We start from the raw sequence: 27,825 nt of genomic DNA on the forward strand, positions 1-27,825 counted from the left end.
ACAGGAGAACACACAGGAGGCGAGCGACACCGAGAGGCGGGCGACACAGAGGGGGTCACACGGGTGGGGGCACATGGGGACACGCACGGGAGCACACATGGGGGGCACACGGGGGGGGACACGCGGGACGTGAACACGAGGACATTCTCGGAGGGTCACACAGGGAGCACACGGGGGGACACGGGGTTGAGATGTGGGAACACATGGGGACACACGAGGGGACACGGGGGGACACATGGGGGCACATGGGGGACGCACAGGGGGAAACACAAGGGAGGCACAGGGGCACACAGTGGGGGCACGCCGGGGGACACACGGGAGGGCACAGGGATGGGGGACACGGTGGGGACACGGGGACACTCGGGACGGGCTCACGGGTGGGGGCACAAGGATCACGTCCAGACCAGGTGACACTAGGAGGCACGCAGGTGGGTGGGCACCCATGGGGGTTGTCCCGAGCTGCGTCCCATGGTGGGGCTGCACTTCCCACCCGCGGGAGACCCTCGGGGTCAGCTCCGCACCGCCCCCCGGCGTGTTTGGGGGGTCACAGGGAGGGGCGGGGGACCTCCGGGCCGGGCCGGGTCCCCAGGGTGCCGGGACGGGGATGAGTCAGGACCGCTGCCTTCCCGCGGGGGGGGGGCGGACACTGAGCAGGGAGGCCAGGGGCAGGCTGGCCCTGCACCGTCCCCCTCCCCAGCCGCGCCAGGGTCCCGTCCTCCCACCCCGTCCTGCTCTCCCCGCCGTGAATCAGCACTTTGGGGGGGGTCTATTCTCAGGGCTGCTTCCCCCCCCTCCAGTTCCGTCCACCTTAAGAGCCGCGGGCGGCTCCACCTTAAGGCGGGGGAGGGGGCGCGGGGGGGCGGCCCCCCACCCCCCGGTCCCGGGGCTGCAGTGGCGACAGCAGCGGTCACAGGAGCGGCGACAGCGGCAGCTGCGGAGCGTCAGCCCCGCCCGGCGCCGCCTCCCGCATCCTGCAGCCCGCAACCTGCATCCCTGAGCAGCATCCTGCGTCCCGCAGCGCGGGCAGCATCCTGCATCCCTGGGCACCACCCTGCATCGCTGGGTACCACCCTGCAGTGCTGAGCAGCATCCTGCAGCCCGGGCAGCATCCCGAGTCCTTGGGTACCACCCGGCATCTCTGAGCAACATCCTGCATCCCTGGGCACCACCCGGGCAGCATCCTGCATCCTTGAGCAGCATCCTGCGCCCTCGGGTACCGCTCGGCATCCCGGCTCGGTACCGCCCTGCACCCCGGTGCCACCCGGCCCTTAGGCTGTGAGCAGCACCCCGGGTGACATCCCCGCCCCCCAGCACCAGCCGCCCCCTTGGCCCCCACTCTCGAAGCCCCCCGCCCCCCGCCATGGCCGAGCCCAGCTCCGAGTGCAGCATCAAGGTCCTGTGCCGGTTCCGGCCCCTCAACCAGGCCGAGATCCTGCGGGGGGACAAGTTCCTGCCCGTGTTCCAGGGCGATGACAGCGTCGTGGTCGGGGTGAGTCAGCGCGGGGGGCGCGGGGACCCCGAGATGCGGGCGGGGGCGGGGGGTGGCCGGTATCCCCAATTTGGGGGGTAACTGTCCGGAGCGGGGCCGCTGTCACTTGGGGGGCAGAACCTGTTTTTTGTGGGGAGGAAGAGGTCCTGGGTGTGGCCGCTGACCCCCGGGACTGGCCCCAGCCCCCCCCAACCCCCATTTCCGAGGCTGCCGGCACTCCCAGTTTGCCCAGTTCCCAAGGGGGGGTGGGGTGTGTTTACAATGAGCGGAAACGCCCTGACCCCCGGGGGGGCACCATCGGCCCCCAAGGCAGCGGCGGGGGGGTGCCGCAGATCGCCCCCTCCCCCTCACGCTGCGGCCCTGCCCTTTGTTGTGAGGCTCGTCCGGGGCACGGTGGAGACCCCCAAAATATCGCCCCTCCTTAGCGGCCCCCCCCTGCCCGTGGGGCTGTCGGGGGGGGCAGAGAGGGTCCCCGGGGGTGTGGGTGCGGGGGGAGTCCGGGGGTGTCCGTGGATTGGGGAGGAGTCCGTGGATGAAGGGGGGGTCTGTGGATGGGGGGTCCGTGGGTGGAGGAGGGGTCCGTGGATGGGGGGGCGATGGATGGAGGGATCGGTGGGTGCTGGGGGGTGCTTGGGTGCGGGCGGGAATCCGCGGATGTGGGGGGTCCCTGGATGGGGGGGGGGATCAGTAGATGCTTGGGGAGTCTGTGATGGGGGCTCCATGAATGAGGGTTCCGTGGATGCTGGGGGGTGCTGTAGATGTGGGGGGGTTCTGTAGATGTGGGGGGTTGTGTAGATGTGAGGGGTCCATGTATGCCGGGGGGTTCTGTAGATGTGGGGGGATTCTGTAGATGTGGGGGGGGTCCGTGGATGCTGGGGGATGCTGTAGATGTGGGGGGGTCTGTGGATGCTGGGGGGTTCTGTAGATGTGGGGGGGTGCTGTAGATGTGAGGTGGTGCTGTAGATGTGGGGGGGTGCTGTAGATGTGGGGGGGTCTGTGGATGCTGGGGGGTTCTGTAGATGTGGGGGGGTGCTGTAGATGTGGGGGGTTCTGTAGATGTGGGGGGTGCTGTAGATGTGGGGGGTTCTGTAGATGTGGGGGGTCCGTGGATGCCGGGGGGTTCTGTAGATGTGGGGGGATGCTGTAGATGTGGGGGGGTGCTGTAGATGTGGGGGGTCCGTGGATGCCGGGGGCTCTCCGGCCGGGGGCTGTCGCGGTGCGGCGGTGCCGGCGCAATGCGGGGGGAAAGAGGTTGCGGGTGCGGGGGGAATCGCGGGGGGAACTGCAGGGGAGGCGTTGCGGGTTGAGGGTGCGGGTTGGGGCTGGGGGGCGCCGGGATGGCGGCGATGCGGGGGCAGCGGACGATGGGGGTGCGGGGGGAGCGGACAGGTTGTTGCGTGACCGGCGGCGGGCGGGGCCGCGGGGCTGCGGCGGCTGCGGGGCGCCGGGGGGGGCCGGGGAGAGCGGGGGCTGTTGTCCCCGGCTGTCCCCGTGTCCCCGAGCCCGTGTGTCCCCGAGCCCGTGTGTCCCCGAGCCCGTGTGTCCCCATGTCCGTGTGTCCCCGTGTCCCCGGCTCAGCACCGGGGCCCGGACAGCTCCCGCCGTGGGCTGGGGGCACGGAGGGGCTGGGGGAGTCTCTGGGGGTCTCTGGGGCTGTAGCGGGATCTGGTGGTGTCTGACTGTTCATGGGGGGCTGGGGGATCTATGGGGGAGGTGGTTCTTGGGGATCTGTGGGGGTCTACGGGAGTCTGTAGGGGGATGGGGGCTCTGTGGGGATGGATGAGGTCTGGCGGGGGAAGGGCTGAGGGATCTGTGAGGGTCAGACCCCACAGATTATGGACCCCGCAGATCTGTGGTTTGTGGGCTCCACACGGGGACTGGGAGGTCTGTGGGGGCATATGGGGGTCTGCAGGGGTCTATAGGGAGCTGAGGGGTCTTCTCAACTACAGGTTTTATGGGGGGTCTAAGAGTCCACAGGAGGCTGGAGGGGTCTGTGGGGCGGCTGAGGGGTCTGTGGGGCTCTGTGGGAGGCTTGAGGCGTCTCTGGGGGTCTGTAGGGCGGCTGAGGTGCCTATGGGGGTCTTTGGGGGTTTTATGGAGGGCTGGGGGTCTATGGCTGTCTGAATGGAGGCTGAGGGGTCTGTGGGGGATGGGGTGCCTATGGGGGTCTTTGGGGGGGCTGAGTGTTCTGTGGTGGTGTACGGGGGTCTGGAGGGTCTCTGAGGAGGCTGAGGGGTCCTTGGGGGCTCATGGGGCTGTGGGGGTCTCAGGGAGCTCTGAGGCATCCACGGGGACGACTGGAGAGTTCTGGGGGTCTGTGGGAGGCTGTGGAGAGTGGGGTCTGTGTGGATACTGGGGTGTGTGGGGGCTGGGTCCATGAATGGGGGCTGTAAGAGGGGTTCAGGGTGGGTATAAGGGACACAGAGTGTGAGAGGCCCTATAACCTCCCACCTCCCTTACTGGCACTCACTGGACCTGACTGGACCCTGCCCGTGGAGCCCTGAGCCTGTCACAGCCCCTCAGCACCTTGTGGGGGTCTTCCTGGCCAGTGACCCCCTGTGTGTGTCCCCTTGTGTCCCCCCCAGGGCAAACCCTATGTCTTCGACCGCGTGTTCCCCCCGAACACCACGCAGGAGCAGGTGTACCATGCCTGTGCCATGCAGATCGTCAAGGGTGAGGGACCCCTGGGGACAGCGTGGGGACAGCGTGGGGACAGCCCAGGGACACCAGGCGCCACTGGGCAGGGGGATCTTGGGGATGTCCAGAAGGCCTTGGGGGGCTCTGCAGGACTTTGAGGGGGCTCACTGAAATCCACGGGGCTTTGGGATGTCCTTTGGAGGGTCACTGCAGTCCCCGGGGTTTTGAGGGTGTCCGGGAGGTCCTTTGGGGTGTCTTGGGGGCCTCAGGCATCCCAGAGGGGCTCAGAGGGGATCTCATGTGTCTGGGAGGGTCAGGAACACTCAAGATTCCTAGAAGGGTCACTTGGGGTTTGGGGCGGTCTGTGATGCCCCTGGGGGTCCTGGGGGGTGTTTGGGGGTCCTGGGGGGGGGTCCCATACCCATCTTCCCCCCTCCCCCCCCCAGATGTGCTGGCTGGGTACAACGGGACCATCTTCGCCTACGGGCAGACGTCATCGGGCAAGACCCACACCATGGAGGTGAGGGGGCTCTGGGGGCTTTGAGGGGGCTGGGGGGGGGGGGAAATGGGGGTGCCCTGGGTGTTTACTGCCCCCTCCCCTTTGCAGGGGAAGCTGCACGACCCCCAGCAAATGGGCATCATCCCCCGCATCGCCCGTGACATCTTCAACCACATCTACTCCATGGACGAGAACCTGGAGTTCCACATCAAGGTGGGCACTGGGAGCACGGGGAGGAGCTCCGGGGCAGCACTGGGAGCACTGGGAGCACGGGGAGGAGCTCCGGGGCAGCACTGGGAGCACTGGGAGCACTGGGAGGGCCTGGGCTGACACCCAAACCCTTTGACACCCCCATCCCCTCCCCACAGGTGTCTTACTTCGAGATTTACCTGGACAAGATCCGAGACCTGCTGGACAGTGAGTGGGGAGGCACAGGGGGTGACTGGTGGGGACACCGGGACACGGGTGGGGACACCGGGACACGGGTGGGGGCACCGGGAAGCACTGGGAAGCACTAGGGGTCACTGGGAAGCTTTGGGGGGCAAACCGAGGAGCACTGGGTGGGTCCCGGGAACTACTGGATGGTGACTGGGAAAAACTGGAAGTCAACGGAAGAGGATGGATGAGTGCTGTGAGGAGCTAGACGGTTACTGGGAGGCACTGGATGGTTACTGGGAAGCACTGGGAGCTCCTTGGACATTTTGGGAGGCCACAGCCCCCACGCTCCTGTCCCCCCGCAGTGACCAAGACCAACCTGTCGGTGCACGAGGACAAGAACCGGGTCCCCTATGTCAAGGTGAGGGGCAGGGGAGGGTCCCGGGGGGAAAGCGCTCCTGGAGGGGTGGGCTCGGGCTCCCCCTGAGCCCCCCTGGTCATCCCCTGCCAGGGCTGCACCGAGCGCTTCGTGTCCAGCCCCGAGGAGATCCTGGATGTCATCGACGAGGGGAAATCCAACCGGCACGTGGCTGTCACCAGTGAGGGACACGAGGGGACACAGGGGACACGGGGGGCATGGGGTGGAGCTGGGACATCCAACTGGCATGGCTGTCACCAACCAGTGAGGGACACGGGGACATGGGGGGACACAGGGTGCAACTGGGACATCCAAGTGAGCATGGCTGTCACCAGTGAGGGACACAGAGACACAGGGGACAGGGGGGACATGGGGGACACGGGGGGCCTAGGGGTGGAGCTGGGACATCCAACTGGCATGGCTGTCACCAGTGAGGGACACGAGGGGACACAAGGGGCTGGGGGGTGATGGGAGTTAGGGACTGATTGCCGGGGGTCCCTGGGCTGCCATAGGGTTCTGGGGTGCCATGGGGCACCGTGTGGCAGTTATGGGGGTCCCTGGGGCTTTCCAGGGGTCCACAGGGTGCTGTAGGACCCATTGGGCTGACTCAGGGTCCTGGAGAATCAGGGGGTCCTTGAGTACTCTTAGGGGACACCGTGGGTTCTGTGAGCCCTTTTGGGGTGCAGTCGGGGCACTGCGGGGGTGTTGCCGGTTTTGGGGTGCCCCCCAACGTGTGCCCATGCCCGCAGACATGAACGAGCACAGCTCCCGCAGCCACAGCATCTTCCTCATCCACATCAAGCAGGAGAACGTGGAGACGGAGCAGAAGCTCAGCGGGAAACTCTACCTGGTGGACCTGGCGGGCAGCGAGAAGGTGGGGGGACCCCAAAGGTGGGGGGACCCCGAAGGTGGGGGGACCTCGGAGCTGTGAGAGAGCAGAGCCAGGGGTCCAGCGGGTCAGGGGAGAGGGGCTGAGGGGGTGTCCCTGGGGGTGTTCATGCGGTTTCAGGGGGCACTGGGAGGGTGGGGGCCTTTGGGGGGAGTCCATGGAGCTTGTGGGATATTGGGGTTTTGGGGGGCATTTGGAGAATGGGGGCCTGGGGCAGTTTGTGGGGTTTTGGGGGGGGACATTGGTGCTTTGTGGGACACTGGGAGGGTGGGGGGTCTTGGGGGGGGTGAGTTTTGGGATTTTTGGGGCCATGGGAGTTTGGGGGCCATCAGCTTTTGGGATCCTCAGGCTGGGGTGGAGATGTCAGGGCGGAACGTGCCAGGACCGGGGGTCTCCTGGCTGATGGAATCCTTGTGCTGGGGTCTGGGACCACCCCTGGGAGGGGTCCTTGGGGCAGAGGAGCACACGGGGGGTCTCTGAGCCGCCGCTGCCCCCCAGGTGAGCAAGACAGGGGCTGAGGGAGCCGTTTTGGACGAGGCCAAAAACATCAACAAGTCGCTGTCGGCGCTGGGCAACGTCATCTCTGCACTGGCCGAGGGCACGGTGAGACCCCTGCGGTCCCCCGGAGCCCCCCTGGGTGTCCCCCCCGGGTGTCCCCCCCAGGTGTCCCCCAGTCCGGGGGTCCTGGGTGCGCCTCGTCCAGTCCCCCCACCCTTTTCCCCGTGTCCCCCCCAGGGTCCAGGGGAAGGGACCCTCCTACTGAACCCCCTCAGTGTCTCCCCGGGGGTCCTGGGGTGGGGCACACGGCCCTGAGCCCCCCCCGCCATGTCTCCCACCCTCACTGAGCCCCCTGCCCACGCCGTGCCGAGAAGGGGGAGCCCTGACCCCCGCGTGTCGCTCTGTCCCCTGTGTGTCCCCAGCCCGAGCCCCCCGCCCCCCGTGTGTGTCCCCGTGTCCCCACTCCCGTGCACCCCCCGGGGGTCCCGTGGGGTCCCCCCGCTAACGCCGCCCCTCCCCCCGCAGAAGGCGTACGTGCCCTATCGCGACAGCAAAATGACGCGGATCCTGCAGGACTCCCTGGGCGGGAACTGCCGCACCACCATGTTCATCTGCTGCTCCCCGTCCAGCTACAACGACGCCGAGACCAAATCCACGCTCATGTTCGGGCAGAGGTGGGGGATCGGGGGGGTCCCGCACCCCCCTGCACCCCCCTGCACCCCCCTGAGCCCCAACACTGATGTCCGGGCTGGGGGGGCCAACTGGGACCCCTCCCCGAATCTGCTGTGCCCCAAGCGCCCCATGGATTCATTGCCCCCCATCTCCACCCCACGAGCACCTCGAGTGCCCCTGTGTAGCCACGACACGGCCACTGCAGCCACGGAGCTGTTCCAGCCCCGCTGCACCCCAACAGCACCTGCTGTACCCCAACTTCTCCCCAAGAGCACCCAGCACACCCCAACAGCTCCAGCGCACCCCAAGTGTCCTCTGCCCTCACGGGGGCTGCATCGGGGTCCCCAGATGTGGGAGGGGAGTGGAAGGCGGGTGACCCCTGGAGTGGCTGTGGTGGCCAGGTGAGGCAGTCCCAGTTTTGGGGTGTCCCCCTCCCAGGGCCAAGACCATCAAGAACACAGCGTCAGTGAACCTGGAGCTCACGGCCGAGCAGTGGAAGAAGAAGTTCGAGAAGGAGAAGGAGAAGAACAAAGCGCTGAGGGAAACGCTGGCACGGCTGGAGGCTGAGCTGAGCCGCTGGAGGAGCGGTGAGGGGCACCCCGAGATCTGGGGGGACCCCACCACACCCCGCCATCCTGTCCAGCCCCGGTGGGGACACTGAGGCAGTGTGTCCCCTGGGGGACCAGGCTGAGCCACTGGTAGAGCCGGGAGGGGCACCCGGAGATCTGGAGGGGAACCCCAACTGTGGGGAGGGGACCCCATCCCACCCCAACAGCCCCCAGCGCCCAGTGGAGACCCCGAGGCCATGTCCTTCACTGGGGGAGGCTGAGCTGAGCCACTGGCAGAGCAGCGAGGGGACCCCCACATCTGGGGGGCACCCCGAGATCCGGGGAGACCCCCCAGCGCTCGCTGGGGACACTGAGGCCGTGTCCCCCCACAGGGGAGGCCGTGCCCGAGACGGAGCAGCTGAACGAGGCCGAGGCCGAAACGGGGCCGGGCGAGGGGCCAGGTGAGGGCCAAGGGGGGGCCCCCGAGGAGCCCCCCCTGAACGACAACAGCTCCTCCATCGTCATCCACATCTCGGACGAGGAGCGCCACAAGTACGAGGAGGAGATCCGCAAGCTCTACAAGCAGCTGGATGACAAGGTGGGGACCTCTGGCCAGGTGGGGATCCCTGAGACCCGCCCCCCCCCCGAGACCTGCCAGGGAACTCCCACACCCCTGAGCTCCCCAGGACACTTGGGGACCCCCCAGTGTGCCCAGCAGCCCCCAGGACCCTCAGCAGCCCAGCACTGCTGGGACCCCCTGGCAGCTCCCAGCTTCCCCCTGGGTCCCCTGCCCCCCAGCCCCTGGGGTGAGCACTGTGGACCCTCCTGTGCCCCCCAGGATGACGAGATCAACCAGCAGAGCCAGATCATGGAGAAGCTCAAGCAGCAGATGCTGGACCAGGAGGAGGTGAGGGCCCTGTCCCCAGCCTGTGACACCCCCTCTGTCCAACTGACCCCCCGGGACTCCACCCAGAACCCTGGGACCCACTTGGACCCCTCTGGGACCCCAACCCAGAGCCCCTGGACCCCTTCACCTGGAGTGTCTGGGACCCTCCAAAATCTGACCCCTGGGACCCCAATGTGACCTCACTGGGAACCCCCCAGGTCTCCTTTGGGACTCCAACCTGGGGACCCTCTAGGACCCTTCTGGGACCCCCAGTTGTGACCCCTGGCTGACTCTGCCAGAACTACTTTGGGACTGATCCCTGGGACACTCCCCAGGACCTCTCAACTGAGCCTCCTCCTCGACCTCTGGGTCTCCTGTGGGATGCCCACTATGACCTCTGGGACCCCACTCTAATCCCTGCAATGCCCACCATGACCCCTGGACCTCCATTCTGATCCCAGGATGCCCACCACGACCCCTGGGACCCCACTCTGATCCCTGCAATGCCCACCACGACCCCTGGGACCCCACTCTGATCCCTGCAATGCCCACCATGTCTGCTGGGACCCCCACTCTGCCCCCTGGGGTGCCCACCATGACCCTTGGACACCCACTTTGATTTCCAGGATGTCCACCATGACCCCTGGACCCCTCTGTGTGCCCCCCTCTGACCCCGGGACTGCTCTGTGTGCCCCCCTCTGACCCCGGGACCCCTCTGTGTGCCCCCCTGTGACCCCTGTGGCCCCTGTGCCCCCGGCAGGTGCTGGCAGCGGCGCGGGGCGGGGGTGAGGCGGCGCGCCGGGAGCTGGCGGCGCTGCGGGCCGAGCACGGCGCGGCGCGGGCCGAGGTCACCGAGGTGCTGGCGGCGCTGGAGGAGCTGGCACGGAGCTACGACCGCAAGGCCCAGGAGGCCGAGGACACCGGGCGCCACAACCGCCGGCTGGCTGACGAGCTGGCCCGCACCGAGGTGGGGAGACCGCTGGGACACCCGGGACACCCATGGGGGCTCGGTGGGGCCGAGTGGGGAAACCAGTGGGGAAACCCGATCGGGTAACCAAGGGGGGAATCAATGGGGAACCCAACAGGGTAACCAACAGGAAATCAATGGGGAAATGAATGGGAAACCCAACAAGGGAACCCAACTGGAAAACCCAACTGGTAACCAATGGGAAACCCAACAAGGGAACCAACAGGAAACCAGTGGGGAAATCAGTGGGGTGATCAATGGGGAACCAGTGGGAAACCCAACAAGGGAACCAACAGGAAATCAATGGGGAACTCAATGGGGAACCAATGGGGAAATCAATGGGAACTCAGTGGGAAAACCAATGGGGAAATCAGTGGGGTAATCAATGGGGAACCAGTGGGGGAACCAACAGGGGAACCAACAGGGAAATCAATGGGGAACTCAATGGGAAAACCAATGGGGAGATCAGTGGGAAACCCAACAGGGAACCCAGCAGGGAACCCAACTGGGAACCAATGAGGAAACCAACTGGGAACCTAGCTGGGAATCCAACAGGGAACTCTCCTGGGAATCCAACTGGGAACCAGAGAACACAGCAGGGAACCCAACTGGGAACCAATGGGGAAATCAACAGGGAAATCAATGGGGTACCCAACAGGGAGTCCAACAGGAAACCCAGCTGGGAACCCAACAGGGAACCCAGTGGGGAAACCAGTGGGAAAACCAGCAGGAAAACCAACTTGGAAACCCAACTGGGCACCCAATGGGGAAATCAACAGGGAACCAATGGGAACCCAACAGGGAAACCAACCAGGAAACCCAATGTGGAAATCAATGGGGAACTCAACAGGGAACACAACTGGGAAACCAGTGGGTTCCTACTGGGAACCCAACAGGGAAAACACCATGGCAAAACCCAGCAGGGTGCTGCTGGGAACCTCCGTGGGTGCCCCACAGAGACTCACAATGGGATTTTGCTGGGAATTCCGACAGGAGCCCAATAGGGATTTCCAACAGGATCCTACTGGGAACCCAACAAGAAATCCAGTGGGATCCTAGTGGGAGCCTCCATGCGGACTTAGCTGGGATCCCTGCTGAGACTCCCCCACTGGGAACCCAAAAGTGGATCATCAGCTGTGAATCCACTGGGAAACCTACTGAGAGCCCCCATGGACACCCAACAGGGATTCCCAGCAGGATCCTACTGGGAACACTCATGGCCATTCAGTGGGGATTCCTGCTGAGGGCTCCACAAAGTCACACTGGGAGCCCCCATAGGTGTCCGACCAGGCTCCCCAGTGTGCTCCTACTGAGAACCCACTTGGGATCCCTGCTGAGATCCCTCCTAGACTCCACTGGTAACTCCAGATTGGCTCCTCAACCCCACTGGAAAACCCACTGGGACTCCCATCGTCTGGCACACCAACTCCCAAAGCCTCCTCCCCCAGGCCCCAACTGGGACTCCCGATCCCCAACTGGGATGCTGTGAGCCAGGGAAACCCCAAAACAGGAGCTTCAGACTTGGGAGCCCCTTAAACCCCAAACTAGATCCCAAAGATGGGACTCCTCCTCCCATCAAGGCACAGCCCAAAAAAGAGAAACCCCCCCAGACCAGAAGAAGGGATTCCTCCCTGCCTCAAACCAGCACCCAAACTGGGGAACCCTGCCCTTAAACTGGGATGCCAAATGGGGTGCTCCTGAGGCACCCCATGGGGGGGATCTTGGGATGCTGGAGGTCCTGCTACAGTGGTGGTTCCAGGGTTGCTGAGGGGTGCTGGGGGGTGCCAAGATGGGTGGTACTGGGTGGTACTGGGTGGCACTGGGCACTGGGGTGCTGGTGCCGTGCCAGGGGGTGCTGGGAGTGCCGGTGTGGATGCCTGGGCAGTGGGGGTTAAGGCAGGGGGAGCTGGAGGTGCTGGGCTGCTGGGCAGGGTGTGCTGGGTGTGAGGGGACATGGGGGTGCCAGGGGTATGGGGGGCACAGGAGGGGTGGGGGCACAGAGGGTGTCTGGGAGTTTTGGGGTTCTTCAGGTGTGAGAGGTTTGGGTGCCCGGGAGCTGCTGCTGTGCCTGGGTCTGCGGGACATTCTGGGTGCCACTGTCCCCTGGTGGCCCAGGGGTCCCCGGGGGGTGCCGGGTGCCTCTGTCTCCGGTGCCAGCCCGGCCCTGTCGGTGTCGCAGGCCACCACTCTGTCGCTGGAGTCGGAGCTGTCGCGGGCGCGGGAGCTCGGGGGGCAGCAGCGGCGCCGCGCCGCCGAGGTGCTCAACGGGCTCCTGCGGGACCTCAGCGAGCTCAGCGCCCTGGTGGGCAGCGGGGACATCAAACTGGTGAGGGGCACGGAGGACACGGGGGACACGTGCTGGGCGGTCTGTGCCCTGTGGGACGTGCCCCTGCCGTGCCATCCCCACGTTTGTGTGTGCCTGCCATGCCTGTGCCACGCTGTGCTCATGCCGTGCCTGATGTGCCCGTGCCATGCAGTGCCCACAGCAGAGCCGTGACTTGTCACACCCAGCTGTGTTCTCTTCCTGCGCCGTGGCCATCCCGTGCCCATCCCGTGTCCATCATGTGCCCATCCCGTGCCCATTCCATGCTCATTCCATGCCCATTCCATGTCCCCGTGATGCCTGTGCCACCAACACCCCTGTGAGTGTCACATCCACCCCGTGCCAGGCTGTGCTGCCTGTGCCACACCATGCCCACACCATGCCCACACCATGCCCACACCATGCCCACACCATGTCCATGCCATGTCCGTGCCATGTCCGTGCCATGTCCACACCATCCCCCTGCACTGCCCACACCATTCCCAGGTGCGTGAAGTGACCGTGCCACGGCTATATAATGCCCCCTCCACGCCTCCGCAGTGTCCATGCCCATGCCATGCCACCCCCATGTGCCACACCCGGGTGGGGACATGCCTGTGTCACACTGTGCCCGCACCATTCAACGCCATGCTGAGCCACACCCGTCTGCTGGCTGTGCCACGCTGTGCCCACACCACGCCATACCTGTGTGTGGTACACACCTGTGCCATGCCGTGCCATGCTGTACCTGTGTGTGGTACACACCTGTGCCGTGCCATGCTGTGCCCACACCATGCTGTACCTGTGTGTGGTACACACCTGTGCCGTGCTGTGCCGTGCCATGCTGTGCCCACACCATGCTGTACCTGTGTGTGGTACACACCTGTGCCGTGCTGTGCCGTGCCATGCTGTGCCCACACCATGCTGTACCTGTGTGTGGTGCACACCTGTGCCGTGCCATACCCACGCTGTGCCATCCCTGTGCCCCCTGCCCTGCCCAGCCGGTGGAGGTGAGCGGCGCCATCGAGGAGGAGTTCGCCGTTGCCCGGCTCTACATCAGCAAGATCAAGTCGGAGGTGAAGTCGGTGGTGAAGCGCTGCCGGCAGCTGGAGAACCTGCAGGTCGAGTGTCACCGCAAGCTGGAGGTGACAGGGCGCGAATTGTCCTCCTGCCAGCTCCTCATCTCCCAGGTGCGCCAGGGGCGGGGGCAGTGCCACTGCCATGGGGACTTGTGCTTTGGTGGCACAAGGGTTAGTAGCTCCGGGGTCTGGTGGCTCAGAATTTTGTGTCCCTGGGATTTGGCGACACCAGGGTTTGGCGACACCAGGGTTTGGTGTCCCCACAGTTTGGTGGCCTGAGGGTTCTGTGGCCCCAGGGTTTGGTTTCCCTGGGGTTTGTCGACCTGGGGTTTGGTGACCCGGGATTTCTCAGCCCTGGGTTTGGTGGCACCAGAGTTTATTGGTCCCAGGGTTTGGTGGCCCTGCATTTGGTGACCCCAGGGTTCAGGGGGCCCACAGTTTGGTGGCTTCAAGGGTCAGATGACCCTGGGATTGATGACGTGAGAGTTTGACTCCACTGTGGCGAGGGCTTGGTGGCTCTGGGCGGGCCAGTGGGGGTGTCCCTGGGGGTGTCAGGGGGTACCTGGGGGTGGTCCTGGGGTTGGGGGTTACCAGGGTGGAGCCCCCGCGGGTGTTGGGGGAATGGTGCCGGGGGGTGCCGGGGGTGCCGGGGGCTGCCGGGGGGTGCCAGGGGGTGCCGGGGGTGCCGGGGGTGCCGGGGGCTGCCGGGGGGTGCCGGTGCCCCCGGGCGGAGGCTGAGGCCGGTGCCGGTGCCGGTGCAGCACGAGGCCAAGATCCGCTCGCTGACCGAGTACGCGCAGAGTCTGGAGCTGCGCAAGCGGCACCTGGAGGAGGCGCACGACGCGCTCGGGGAGGAGCTGGCGCGGCTGCAGGCGCAGGGTGGGGCGCGGGGGGCTTGGGGCGGGGGACAGGGAGCACGGGGGGCTTGGGGACACGGTGGGCTCGGGAGTGGGGGGAGTCCGGGGGTGGAGGGGCTGCGGGGGGGGGGGGCGCGGGAGGACGGGGGCTCAGGGACATTGGAGGAGTATGAGGGGACTGGGGGCACAGGGGGGTCAAGGGGGAAAATGGGTGGCACGGGGGGACACGGGGGTTGGGGGAGTATGGGGGGCTCAGGAGGATGGGGGACACGGGGGCTGGGGGTGTATGGAGTAGTACAGGGGGCTCAGGAGGATGGGGGACACGGGGGGCTGGGGGGGTGTATGGGGTAGTACGGAGGGCTCAGGGGGATGGGGGGCTCAGGGGGTTTGGGTGGAGTATGGGTGGTTTTGGGGTATGGAGGGGATTGGGGGGTTGGAGGGTGCACGGGGGACTCGGGGGCTGAGGGGTCCCTGTCCTGCTGGGTCCTACAGAGGCTGCACAGGGGGCAGCTCGGAAGCAGCGGGAGCAGGATGAGAGCCAGGACACGGACGAGGTCAAGGTGAGGGGTGCAGGGGGCACAGCAACCCTGGGGGGTTCAGAGTCCCTGAAGGGTGTAGTGATTTGGTGGGGGTGAGGGGCAGCTGGCGGTTCTTAGGGTGTGTGAGGTGTGCTCGAGGTGGGTGAGGGTCCCTGGGGTGCTGGGGGGTTCTGGGTGACGCTGGGTGTCTGTGGGGCATTGGGGGTTGCTGAGGAGGCTGGGCCGTGTTGGGATCTCCTCGAGGCTGGGTGTAGGGAGCCCCTGGGAGATGTAGGGTCCAAGGACTTGCTGGGAATGTGGGTGTGCTGAGGGTCCCAGGAGGTTCTGGGCTGTGGGGTCCCCGGGGGTGTTGGGGTGTGTGCGTCCCTGGGAGGTGCTGCGGTGGGAGATGTGAGGTGCTCAGGAAATGTTGGGGTCCCTGGGGGTGCCCGGGGTGCCCCGAACTGAGGCTCCCCATGGGCACAGGCGGCGCTGGAGCTGCAGCTCGAGAGCCAGCGTGAGGCCCAGCACAAACAGCTGGCACGGCTGCGGGACGAGGTCAACGAGCGGCAGAAAACCATCGATGAGCTGCGGGAGTGAGTGACCCTGGCTGGACCCTGACCCCTCCCAACCCAGGCCAAGACCCTGACTCTGACCCTGGCCCTGACCCCCTAACCCATCCCTGGTCCAGCCGTGACCTGGCCCTGCCTCTGATGCTGACCTCAGCCCTGTCCAGTCTGTCGCCAACCCCTCCCTGACCCTTCCCTGACTCATCTGTGAAGGGATGGACAGTGGGGGCAGGCAAGGACCATCCCCTCGTGGATCTGTCTCCATCCCTCCATCCATCCATCCATCTATCCATCTATCCCTCCATCCATCCATCCATCTATCCATCCATCCATCCATCCATCCATCCATCCATCCATCCATCCATCCATCCATCCATCTCCATCCATCCATCCATCCATCCATCCCTCCATCCATCCCTCATCCATCTCCATCCATCCATCCCTCCATCCATCCATCCATCCATCCATCCATCCATCCCTCCATTCCCTGAATGCTGTCCCTGCATCCTCAGCCCCCTTAACCTCATGTCCATCAGTTTGTCCATCCCTTGACCCTGTGTCTGTCCATCCACGGCCCCCTGTTCTCCCCATCCATATGTGCACCCCTCCATCCAGCCCTGAGCCCCTGACTTGTCCATCCATCCTTCCCTCACCCATCTGTCTATCAGCCCCGTGTCCATCGGTCCATCCATCTGTGTCCCCGTGTCCATCCATGCCTGACCCGTGTCCGTGTGTCCGTCACAGCCAGAACCAGAAGCTGGAGCTGGAGCTGGAGCGGCTGCGGGCGGAGCACGAGGCGCTGCGTGCGGAGGAGCGGGCCAAGGCTGCGCGGCTGCAGGAGCTCACGTGAGACCCCCAGGACCCCAACCCTGGGGCCTCTGGGGCTCCCCTCGGGACCCCAACCCAACCCTGGGGACCCCAACTCCCAGAGGCCAGCAGGGATCCGCCACAGGACCCCAACCCCATCCCCCACAACCCTGCTGACATGCCAGGAACCCCAAAGCCCAGGGCCTCCAGGACCCATCCTTGGGACCCTAAAGCTGACCCCCCGAGCCCGCCGGGACCCCCTGACATCCCTCAACCGTCAAGTGACTCCCCCCAGCTTTGGGGTGCTCCCCAACCTTGGGGAGACCCCCCTAACATTGGAAGGACCTCTCCGTTTTCTGGGTGCCCCCTTCAAACTTGAAGTGACCCTCCGACCTTCGGGATGCCCTCCCCTCCTTGTATGGACCCCCTCCAATCTTGGGTTGCCCCCCCAAACCCAGGGGTGTCCCCCCTGGGATTGAGCCCCCCTAACTTTGGGGTCCCTGTCCCCCAGACTCCTCTACGAGCGCCACGAACAGTCCAAGCAGGACCTCAAGGGGCTGGAGGAGACCGTGGTAGGTGGGGGGCCTGGGGGGCTCAGGGGAGCCTGGGGGGGTCTGGGGGTCCCCATGCACCCTCTCACCCCCTGCCCCCCCAGGCCCGTGAACTCCAGACCCTCCACAACTTGCGCAAGCTGTTTGTTCAAGACGTCACGACTCGAGTCAAGAAAGTGAGGAGGAAAAAGGGGAAAAAGGGGGAAAGAAGGGGATAAGGAGGAAAAGGGGGCTAAAAGAGGGGACAAATGGGGGAGTGAAAGTGGGGTACGGGGAGAGTGAGGGGTCAGAGATGGGGAAGGTTTGGGAAGGGAAGGTTTGGGAAGGGAAGGTTTGGGAAGGGAAGGTTTGGAAGGTTGGGAAGGTTTGAGGAAGGTTTGGGAAGGGAAGGGAAGGTTTGGGAAGGTTGGGAAGGGAAGGGAAGGGAAGGGAAGGGAAGGGAAGGGAAGGGAAGGGAAAGGAAGGGAAGGGAAGGGAAGGGAAGGGAAGGGAAGGGAAGGGAAGGGAAGGAAGGGGTTTGCCAGTGGGAGGATCTGATTCTAACGAGGGTCCTCGTGCCCGCAGAGCGCAGAGTTGGAACCCGAGGACAGTGGGGGGCTCCACTCCCAGAAGCAGAAGATTTCCTTTCTTGAGAACAACCTGGAGCAGCTTACAAAGGTTCACAAACAGGTGCGCGGGGGGGGCACAGGGGGGGACAGGGGGTTCCTACCCCAGGGTCCCTCCAGCTCTGCAGCCTCCCCTTGCTTTCCTGGTGCCCCCTGCGGTGTCACCCCCAGCGTCCCCATCCCTGGGTGCTCCACCCTGCTCTATCCAGCCCCCCCACCCCATCCAGCCCCCATCCCGGGGTGACCCCCGGGCCCCTCTGTTGCCCCCCATCGTCTCCTCCCCAGCTGGAGCTCTGGGTGTCCAAGGTACCGAGGGCCTGCGGCACCCACGCGGGGAAACCTCCCCACTCCCCCGGGGAGGGCAATAGACCCCCCCGGTCTCCTCTGCCCCCCCGGAAGCCCCCGGTTTTGCGGGGTGGGGGGCACCGCTCTGACCGGCACCTTGCTGCCCTCCGCCGGTGGAGCCCCCCTCACTCCCTGCGCCCCCCTCACTGCCCCCCAGCACAGCCCCACTGCTGCACGGCCACAGGGGCACTGCTGGGGGGCCGGGACCTCCCTCGTACCGCCAGGGGCACCGGGACCCCCGCCCAGGCACGGCTGGGGGCTCTGGGAGCCCCCCGAGGCACTGCTGGGAGCTCCCCGGGGGCTGCAGCGGCTGCGCCCGTGGGTGCGCGGTGCCGGTGCTGGAACCAGAGCGGGTCGGTGTCGGGGCTGGTACCGGTGCCGTCCGGTTCCGATTGGTGCAGCTGCCGGGGCCAGGGCCGGTGCCGGCGGCTGTGGATGGATGTGGATGTGCGGGTCGGTGCCGGTACCGGTGCCGGTGTCTGTGTGTGCGGGTGGGTGCCGGTGGGTGCCGGTGCCGAGTGACGGTGGCAGTGGGTCCCGGTGCGGTCCCGGTGCCGGTGCCGGTTCTGCCGTGTGGCACAGCGGGTCGGTGACAGCGCTGCGAGCCCCGGGCCGGGCGGGCACAGCCGAGTGCGGGGCAGGGGCAGGTTCGGGTGCCACGGCAGGTGCCGGGGGTGGTCCCGGCGGGGGTCCCGGTGGCCGGTGCCGGTACTGACGTGTCGCACAGCTGGTCCGTGACAATGCAGACCTGCGTTGTGAGCTTCCGAAGCTGGAGAAGCGGCTGCGCGCTACGGCTGGGCGTGTGCAGGCCCTGGAAGGGGCGCTGAGGGCGGCCAAGGAGGGGGCGCGGCTGGACAAGCGCCGGTACCAGCAGGAGGTGGAGCGGATCCGCGAGGCCGTGCGGGCCCGGGGGGCGCGGCGGGGGCCCGGAGCCCACATCGGTAACGGGGACACACGGCGGGCACCGGGAGGGGCGTGGGCACAGCTACAGGGGTTCAGGGTGGGCACAGGGGTGCAGGGGGTGCGGGGGGTTCAGGGTGGGCACGGGGGTGCAGGGGGTGCGGGGGCTGCGGGCACAGGGGGGGATGGAAGGGGGTGCCCAGGGTGCAGGGTGGGCACATGGGGTGCACAGCATGGAGTGGAACCGGGTCCCGGGGTGCAGGGTGGGCACAGGGGGTGCAGGGGTGTGGGGGGTTCAGGGTGGGCATAGGGGGTGCAGGAGGTGTGGGGAGGGTGCCCAGGGTGCAGGATGAACACATGGGGTGCACAGCATGGAGTGGAAGCGGGTCCGGGGGTGCAGGGTGGGCACAGAGGGTGCCGGGCGGGCAGGGGGGCGCGGGTGATGCGGGGTGGGCACGGGAGGGGCAGGGTGGGCGCCCATCTGGGGTGCGCGGGGGGTGCTGCGGCTGACACCCCCTGCAAGGGCACAGGGTCCGGCCCAGGGGGTGTCACAGACTCCGGGGGGCTCCCCGGCGGTGCCGGGTGGCAGCCAGCGGCCCTGACCCCCCCGTGTCCCCCCAGCCAAGCCGGTGCGGCCGGGGCAGGTGCCGTCGCCCACGGGGCTGAGCTACACCAACAGCCTGTTCCAGGGGTACCCCGGGGCGGGCCCCCTGCCCGGCCCCCACGGCCTGTGAGTGCGGGAGGGGCCGGGGAGACAGGAGGGGACAGAGGAGGGGCACACGGGGGTGCAGGGAGGGCGGGGGGCGCATTTAGGGAGCGGGGTACCATGGGGCATTTGGGGGGACAGCGGGCATTTGGGGGAGCGGGGAGGACATGGGGTCTGGGGAGGGGAGAGTGGGACCCCCACCTGCACGGGGTGCTGTGTAGGTGCCACAGCTGTCCCTGTGGGGTCACACCTGTCCCCATAGCAGTCACAGCTGTCCCTGTGGGGTCACACCTGTCCCCATAGCAGGGGGTGGAGTGAGGGCAGTGAGCGCAGGGGATGGGGGGTCCTGGGGGGAGGGGAAGGAGGCACAGGGGGGTGCAGGGGCAGGGGGGGTCCTGGGGGAGGGCTGGTGGGGTCCGGGGGTGCAGGAGCAGGGGGGATGCCTTGAGAAGCACGAGAGGCAGGCACAGGTTTCTGAGGGGCTGGAGAGGGGGCACGGGGTGTCTCCCTTGGGCCAGCTGTGCCCAGGGGGTCTCAAAGTCTCTGTGTGTCCCCTGCCAGCTTTGCCAGCGGCCCCCCCACGCTCTCCAGCAGCCCCCCGGACTCCTACCAGCAGCTCAACGTGGATAATGGTGAGGGAGGGCCCTGGGGACGTGGGGGTGTCCCCAGTTTTGGGGCGGTGTCATGGGGGTGGGCTGTTCCCAAACGCCGCCACTGGAGCTGCTGCTCTTCCCTGCAGGGAACGTGACAGACATCAATGACAACAGGTGAGGAGGGGGCGGCGGCCGGGGGGTCTCGGGTTGGGGCTGGGCCCGGCTGACACCCCGTGTCCCCCAGGAGTGACCTGTCGTGCGCCTGCGAGGCCGAGGAGGCGGCCAAACTCTTCCCCCTGCGCCAGGAGACGGCAGCCAGTTAATGCCCCCCAGGTACGGGACCCCCCTCACACCTCATTTCTCACAGACCCCCAGGGACCCCCGGACCCTCTTCCTCATCGTCCTTCGAGTGACCCCAAGCCCTACATCCCCCACATCCCCCCCCTATTGCTGGGGTGTCCCTTGGATGTCCCCAAATCCCTATACCGCACTACTGCCAGACCCCCCACCCCCCTCCGTCTTTCGTCCAAGCCCTGCAAACTCTGGGGGTCCCCCCCATTCTTGGGGGGCGCCCGGGATTGCACCAGCCCCCCCAACGCGCGTGTCCCCTCCCCCCAGGTCCTGCCAGACCCGGCTCCGCTCGCATGTCCAGGTGTCACCCGTGTCCTGTGCTCGTGCCACGCTCGCCCGTGCCGGGGGGCCGCCCCCTCCCCAGGACCCCCCGGGACCCCCCAATCCCGGGGGGCCCGATCAGTGTGGGGGCGGTGCCGGGGGCCGCCCGAGCTGCCTTAACGCGGACCTGGAGAATGTCGCCCCCCCGGCCCGGCCCCACAAGTGGGGGGCAGCCCCCCCGCGCACCCCCCGGGTCCCCTCGCTTGGCATCTCGGCTGTGCCCCCCCCTCACCCCCCAGGACCGTCCGGGCCGTTCTGGCGTGGGGGCTCCCGGTGCCCCCCGCCCCCCCAGCGCTGCATGTCCCGCCCAGCGCAGCCGGAGGCTCAATAAAGGCTGGAGATGCTGAGAGGAGCCTGGGGGCTGCGGGGGGCTCGGGGAACACAGGGGCTGCGGGGGGCTGCGGGGGCTGCGGGGGGCTGCGGGGGGCTCGGGGAACACAGGGGGAGCGGGGTCACATGGGGCATTTGGGGGACACACCAGGTGTTCAAGGGAGCGGGGAGGACACGGGATCTGGGGAGGGGCGAGTGGGACCCCCACCTGCACGGGGCCCCCACCTGTAGGGGCCACACCTGTCCCTGTGGGGTCACACCTGTCCCCATAGAGGTTACACCTGTCCCCATAGCAATCACACTTGTCCTTATAGCGGCCACATCTGTCCCTGTGGGGTCACACCTCTCCCCATGGCAATCACGCCTGTCCCCATAGCGGTCACACCTGTCTCTGTGGGGTCACACCTGTCCCCATGGCAATCATGCCTGTCCCCATAGCGGTCACACCTGTCCCATAGCGGTCACGCCTGTCTCTGTGGGGTCACACCTGTCTCTGTAGGGAAGGGGCGCCCCCTGTCGGTTTCCCACACCCTCTGCAGGGCTCGCGCCTGTTCCCTGCAGGTGTCACACGAGTGCCCAATAGCGATCTCACGTGTCCCCTGCAGGTGTCACACCTGTCCCTATGGGGATCTGGCGCCCCCTATCGGTTTCCCACGTCCCCAGCAGGGACTGCCGCTGTCGCCTACAGGGGACACACCCGAGTCCCCCATAGGGGTCCCTGTCCTACACGGGATCACATGTCCCCATACGGGTCACACAGCTGTCCCCTCTGGGGTCACACCTGTCCCTGAAGGTGTCACACATGTCACTGCAGGTGTCACACATGTCCTTGCAGGTGTCACACCTCTTGGACCCCCCAGGGACACCCCGCATCCCCCACCCCCCCACCTCCCCGGGCAGCCCCTTCCCATGCCCAACCCCTCCACAGTCAAAGGTTCTGATCTCTAATCCTGCCCTCCCTGGCTCAATTCAGGGCCGTTTCCTTGGGACAGGGCAGGAGGGACCAGCCCCACCTCAGTGCCACGCCCAGGGACAGTGGAGAGCCGTGGGGTCCCCCTCGAGTCCCCTCCTCTCCAGACTGAACATCCCCAGCATCTTCATCAGACCTTTTCCAGACCTTTCCGGAGCCTCGCTCCCTTCTCTGGACACCAGCTCCTCAAAGTGCTGTGATGAGGGGACACAGCCCTGGAGGTGTGGCCTCAGCATGCCCAGCACAGGGACAGGCACGGCCCTGGCCCTGCTGGCCAGCCCTGACCCAGCCCAGGTGACAGTTCAGGTGACATTGCCCATGCTGGGCTCACATCCAGCAGCTCTCTGGCCTCTCCTCCCCCAGCCTGGAGAATTCCATGGGGATGTGGTGGCCCAGGGGCAGGACCCGGCCCTTGGTGACCTTCACCCTGCGAGGTGACCCTCACCCTGCTGGCTCCATCCTCAGCCCATGGATCCAGCCTGTCCTGATCCCTGCAGCAGATCCACATCCCACCCAGCTCGGTGTCACTGTGGCTGCCCTCAGTCCCGGTCATCAGTAAAGGTGTGAAACAGCGGCAGCCCCAACACCCACCCTGGGGACCCCCACTGGCCCTGGACCCACCTTGGCTTGGTTCCGTACTCCACCAGGCCCTGGGCCAGCAGCTGGGAATGTCCCCGTGAGAGATCCACCCAGCCGGCCCATGGTCAGACATTCCTGCAGGAGATGCTGCGGGGAGACAGTGCCAGACACCTTCCTGAAGTGTAGGGAAACACATCCAGAGCTGTCCTGAGTGCAGGGACACTTCCAGAGCTGTCCTGAGTGCGGGGACACATCCAGAGCTGTCCTGAGTGCAGGGACACATCCAGAGCTGTCCTGGGAGGGAGACACAGGCTCAGCCTTCCCCACCTGCTGAGCAGTCACTGGTGACAGGAGGACACAGGAGAAGCAGGACCTGCCTGTGACATCTGAGGGAGCAGTTCTGGTGTCCCTCCTTTCCTCTCCCGGAATGGAAATCTCCAGCACCTCGTGGTCACTCTGCCCGAGTGTCACTGTCCCCAGTGGCTCTTCCCCGGTCACAGCCAGCCCTGTCCCTCCTCAGGCTGCCTCAGGTCCCAGGTGTGCCACTTCTGTCTCACACACTGGGGACCCTCCTTGGCTGGGGCAGTGTCCCGGTGACACCTGGCCAAGGTGCCCAAGGGCCGATGGACACGGGAGTTCTGCAGGACAGTCCCACCCCTCATCCTGGGGGGGCCCAGAACAGGCCCCCTGTGACATCTGGGCTGCTGGCCCTCCCCTGGCCTTCACCCGTGGGCACCATCACCATCATCTTCACTGTCACCTTCATCAGCACCATTGTCTTCACCAGTGTCACCTTCACTGCCACCTTTCACTGTCGCCTTCATGATTGCCATCAGCATTGTCACCTTCATAATTGTGACCTTCAACGTCACCCTCGTTGTCACCTTCGCTGTCACCTTCATCACCGTCTTTCTCCTCATTGCCCATGTCAGCACAATCAGATGTCTCTGATGTCCCCGGGACTGCCCCGGCACCTCTCCTGCTCCACCTGTCCCATGTAAAGGGTTTGGACACACCCAGGGCACACCTGGAGCCCACCATGGCAGCGCTCCACACCTCTGGGTCACACCTGTCCCTGTGGGGTCACACCTGTCCCTACGGGGTCACATCCGTCTCCTGCAGGGGTCACAAATGTCCTCTATGGAGATCACGTGTCCTCTGGTAGTGTCACACATGCCCCCTGTGAGATCGCATGCGTGTCCTGCAGGTGTCGCACGCGTCCTGTTGGCGTCACACGTGTCCCCTGTGGCAATACCACAGCTGTCCCCTGCAGGTGTCACACGTGGCTCAGACACGTGTCCCCTGCAGGTGTCACACGTGTCCCTGTCTAGCCCTGTGGATCACGTGTCCCGGTCACGTGTCCCCGGGCGGTCGGGCGCCCCCTAGCGGTTCCCCCGTCCCCTGCCCGTCCCTCAGCCTCTGGCGCCCCCTAGCGGCCGCGCGGCCCCTCAGCGCCGGCCCCGCCCAGCTCCTGGCGCCACTTCCGGCTTCCGGGCCCGCGCCGGGGCCGGGCGGAAGCGGCGGCGGAAGCGGCGGCGGCGGCGGAAGCGGCGGCCATGGCGGCGGCGGCGGGTCCCTGTCCCGGCCCCGGCCCCGGCCCCGGCGCCGCCCGCACCAAGAAGAAGCAGAAGCGCTTCGTGCCGCAGCGCGTGAAGCTGCCGCGGGCCGCGGACCCGCTGCTGGCGGTGCTCGGCTGGGGGGTGACGCACCAGGTCAGGACCCGGCAAAGGGACCCCCGCGGGACCCCGGGACCCTCGCCCCACCCCTGGTACCCCCGTGTCCCCTCCCCGGCCAAGGGCCCCGGGATCCCCGGTCCCAGTCCCCCACCCGGGATCTCCGTGCCCCTCCCTCCGAGATTCCCGCGTGTTTTCCCCGGCGTCTCCCCAATCCCCCGCTCGGAACCACCGTGTCCCTTCCCTGGGACCGTCATTTTCCCCGGAGCCCTCACGTCTCCCGCTACCCGCGATCCCATATCCCCCGTCCCTTGGCTCCATCACCCCGGGATCCCCATCATCCCCTGTCCCCACACTTGGGGGGTTCCTGGGGGTTGTGAATTGTCACCGGCCCCGGTGGGTGCCTGAGGGCGCGGGGCTGCTTCCCGAGGGTGTCAACGCGCCCTCCCCAGATCAACGAGCTGAGCCAGGTCCCGCTGCCCGTGATGCTGCTGCCCGACGACTTTAAAGCCAGCTCCAAAATCAAGGTCAACAACCACCTGTTCAACAGGTGAGCGGCACGGGGGGGGGGTACGTGAGGGGAGTGTCCCTCAGTGGGGGACACCCAAAAACTCACGTCGTGCCACGAACCCCCCCCATACTTAGGGAGAACCTGCCCAGCCACTTCAAGTTCAAGGAATACTGTCCCCAGGTGTTCCGCAACCTGCGCGAGCGCTTTGGTGTTGACGACCAGGACTACCAGGTGGGCGAGGGGGCGCTTCGAGAGTGACCCCCGGGCCCTCTCGGGGCTCCTGGCCACCTGTCTGGTCCCCGTGTGCCCCCCCAGGTGTCCCTGACGCGGAGCCCCCCGCGCTGGGCGGGCAGCGGCCACCGCATGCTGCTCTCGGCCGACCGCACGCTGGTGCTGAAGGAGCTGTCGAGCGAGGACGTGGCCGATGTCCACGGGCTGCTGTCCCACTACCACCAGGTATGGGGGGGCCCGTGGGGCGCGGGGAGGTCCCCGAAACGCGGCTGTGTCACCTCTGTCCCCCCTCAGTACGTGGTGCAGTGCCACGGGCAGACGCTGCTGCCGCGGTTCCTGGGCATGTACCGGGTGAGTGTGGACAGCGAGGACACCTACCTGCTGGTCATGAGGAACCTGTTCAGCCACCGCCTGCCCGTGCACAGGAAGTACGACCTGAAGGTATTGGGGTGCCCCCCTGAGCCCCCTTGGCTCCTGTTATGGGACTGTCTCCCCAGAAAAACCCTCCTGTCATCTCTGTTCCCTCCTCTTCAGGGCTCCCTCGTGGACCGAGAGGCCAGTGACAAGGAGAAGGTACAGTGATGGTGACAAGGCAGGAGGATGCTGTGAAGCCCCCAGATTTAGTGGGGGATGTCTCCAGGCCTTATTTTCCCTTCCCCCCAATACTTACAACTCATTATCTGCCCTCTCTCCCCCAACAAGGATTGCTTCCCCAGAGGAGGGGCTGGCCCGTGACCCCCACAGGCACAGCCTCTGCCTGGGAGGGTCCCACAGCCCCGGGGTGCCCCCTCCAGCTCAGGGGTGTCTGTGGGGACTTCCTCCCACTCTCTGCTCAGGGCAAGGAGCTGCCCACGCTGAAGGACGTGGATTTCCTCAACAAGAACGAGAAGGTGTTTGTGGAAGAGGAGCAGCAGCGCGAGTTCATGGACAAGCTGAAGCGAGATGTGGAGGTGGGAATTGGGGGGCTGCACCCCAGGGAGCCGTTGAGGGGGGCTGCCTGCCCCCACCAGCTGTGGGAGTGGCCCCCACCCCTAATGACCCCTGGGTCGTCCCCCCAGCCCTGGGAGTTCAAGGGGTTTTGGGAACCATGCCCAGTATTTGATGGTTGTGGGGGTCCCCTTCTCAGTGTCCAGGCTCTGGGGGTTTGAGGGGGCCATGCCCAAGCTCTTGGGGTTTTGGGGTGCAGCCTCTGAGGGTTTTGGCATTGCCCCCCCCAATTCCTGCCATTGCCTCGCAGTTCCTGGTGCAGCAGAAGCTGATGGACTACAGCCTGCTCCTGGGCATCCACGAGGTGGATCGGGGGGAGCAGGAGGAGGAGGAGGAGCTGGAGGAAGAGGAGCCTGGAGGGGGTGACGAGGGGGGGCTGGGGGACCCCTATGGCACCTCCCCGGAGGGCCTGGGGCTCCTCAACTCCTACCGGCCCCTGGGGCCTGGGGAGTTCGACCCATGCGTGGACGTGTACGCCCTGCGTGGGGCTGAGGGTGAGCTGGGGGACGGAATTTGGGGTGGGGGGGTCATGGGAAGCGGTTTGGGGGTGCAGGGAGCACTGAGCCCCCCTTGCTGTGCCCCCCAGGAGCCCCCCGGCGCGAGGTTTATTTCATGGGGCTGATCGATGTCCTCACCCAGTACGACGCCCGCAAGAAGGCGGCACACGCGGCCAAGACTGTCAAACACGGGGTGAGGGGGCACCCAAGCCGGGGGGAGCACCCCCAAAACGGAGGGTGGCAGGGCTCCCCCTCGGGTTTTTGGGGAGTGGGGTCGTTGGAGTGCTGAGGGCGGGCAGAGGAAGGGGTTGGGGCACTTGGGGCAACCCTTCCAGGGAGGCTTTGAGGGGGTTAAGCGCCTTGCAGGGTCTGGGGGGCAGGAGGGGTGGGGGTGGGGGGAGATTGGGACTGGGGGTGGCTGGGGGGGTTCAGGTGAAGCTCTGGGGGGTGCCCAGGCAGGTGTTGGTTCCTGTGGGGGAGTTTGGGGAAGGGGTTCAGTTCCCAGGGGTGTTTTGGGGGGGTCATTTGGGGTGGTTCAGTTCCCAGGGGTGTTTTGGGGGGTCATTTGGGGGGAGTTCAGTTCCCAGGGGTATTGTGGGGGGGTCAGTTGGGGGAGAGGTCAGTTCCCAGGGGTGTTTTGGGGGGTCATTTGGGGGGAATCAGTTCCCAGGGGTGTTTTGGGGGGTCATTTGGGGGGAGTTCAGTTCCCAGGGGTATTGTGGGGGGGTCAGTTGGGGGAGAGGTCAGTTCCCAGGGGTGTTTTGGGGGGGTCATTTGGGGTGGTTCAGTTCCCAGGGGTATTGTGGGGCGGTCAGGAGGGGCTGGGGGCTGGTCAGTTCCCAGGGGTGTTTTGGGGGGTCATTTGGGGGGGTCAGTTCCCAGTGGTGTTGTGGGGGGTCAGTTTGGGCTGGGGGCGGTTTCCGGGGTATCTGGGGCAGGGCTCTGTTCCTGGGCTGTTCCTGGGCTCTGAGCCGGTGCCCCCCAGGCCGGAGCCGAGATCTCCACGGTGCACCCCGAGCAATACGCCAAGCGCTTCCTCGACTTCATCACCAACATCTTCGCCTGAGGGGTGGCTCCCAGCCCCTCCCCATGGGACCAAAACCCCGCAGGGTGTGCTGCCCCCCCTAAACGCCCAGGGCCCCCACAGCAGCCCCCCTTTCCCAGTGGGATTTCACTACTTAAGTGCCTTAACTTTATGTACGGGGGGGCTGGGGGGCTCTGGCCGCGGCACTGGGGAGATCTGGGGTGGCCCCCCCTGCACAAGGGGCTCTGGGACCCTTTTCCCCTCCCAAAGCTGGGAGGGGGTCAAACACTACTTGCCCCAGGGAAGGGGGGTGAAAGGGGCCCCCGCTCATGACCTCTCGGGGGTGCAGCCCCCACCCCTCTCCCAAATGAGGCTGGGGGGACACACCTGCCCCCCTCCATGTGGGACCTGGGGGGGCTCCACAGCTCCTCCCCTTTACTGCAGCTCCCGGGGGTCAGGGGAGGACGGCGGCCTGGTGTGACCCCCGGGCGGGCGGGGCCCTGCTGGGCTGACACCCCTGCCCCCCGTTTGTGGGATTGTCGTATGTTGTATTCCCCTCCCCCTGTTTTGTGGGGCTTCTTCCCCTGCTCTATACCCCGATAAATAAATTATTGAACCGGCCCTGAGTCTGCCCCGTTCGC

The 27,825-nt window shown here is 66.3% G+C and overlaps 2 protein-coding genes across 3 annotated transcripts; both read left to right on the top strand.

Moving 5' to 3' along the window:
- Window positions 1-872: 872 nt before the first annotated feature.
- On the top strand, window positions 873-20,713 carry KIF5A (kinesin family member 5A). 2 transcript variants are annotated; one of them, XM_066337644.1, is made up of 29 exons: window positions 877-1,489; window positions 4,075-4,162; window positions 4,573-4,646; window positions 4,734-4,838; window positions 4,994-5,042; window positions 5,366-5,421; window positions 5,512-5,599; window positions 6,168-6,292; window positions 6,806-6,910; window positions 7,331-7,479; window positions 7,916-8,064; window positions 8,418-8,623; window positions 8,864-8,932; window positions 9,672-9,878; window positions 12,058-12,204; window positions 13,182-13,370; window positions 14,021-14,138; window positions 14,609-14,676; window positions 15,121-15,230; window positions 15,948-16,049; window positions 16,522-16,582; window positions 16,666-16,737; window positions 17,126-17,230; window positions 18,239-18,452; window positions 19,033-19,141; window positions 19,679-19,749; window positions 19,857-19,884; window positions 19,955-20,043; window positions 20,329-20,713. In XM_066337644.1, exons 1-28 carry the CDS (start codon window positions 1,361-1,363, stop codon window positions 20,031-20,033), a joined length of 3,072 nt encoding a protein of 1,023 aa, XP_066193741.1. In that variant the 5' UTR covers window positions 877-1,360; the 3' UTR covers window positions 20,034-20,043; window positions 20,329-20,713. The 2 variants fall into 2 exon arrangements, with proteins under 2 accessions (XP_066193743.1, XP_066193741.1); XM_066337646.1 differs by lacking the exons at window positions 19,033-19,141; window positions 19,679-19,749; window positions 19,857-19,884; window positions 19,955-20,043; window positions 20,329-20,713 and having other exon boundaries at window positions 873-1,489; window positions 18,258-18,428.
- A 3,064-nt stretch (window positions 20,714-23,777) lies between these two features.
- PIP4K2C (phosphatidylinositol-5-phosphate 4-kinase type 2 gamma) lies at window positions 23,778-27,805 on the top strand. Its single transcript, XM_066337652.1, has 10 exons — window positions 23,778-23,973; window positions 24,387-24,484; window positions 24,580-24,676; window positions 24,761-24,901; window positions 24,971-25,117; window positions 25,211-25,249; window positions 25,513-25,626; window positions 25,914-26,157; window positions 26,250-26,353; window positions 27,146-27,805. Exons 1-10 carry the CDS (start codon window positions 23,818-23,820, stop codon window positions 27,224-27,226), a joined length of 1,221 nt encoding a protein of 406 aa, XP_066193749.1. The 5' UTR covers window positions 23,778-23,817; the 3' UTR covers window positions 27,227-27,805.
- Window positions 27,806-27,825: the final 20 nt, after the last annotated feature.

Source organism: Sylvia atricapilla, chromosome 29, assembly GCF_009819655.1.
Source record: "Sylvia atricapilla isolate bSylAtr1 chromosome 29, bSylAtr1.pri, whole genome shotgun sequence".
Lineage (NCBI taxonomy): Eukaryota > Metazoa > Chordata > Aves > Passeriformes > Sylviidae > Sylvia > Sylvia atricapilla.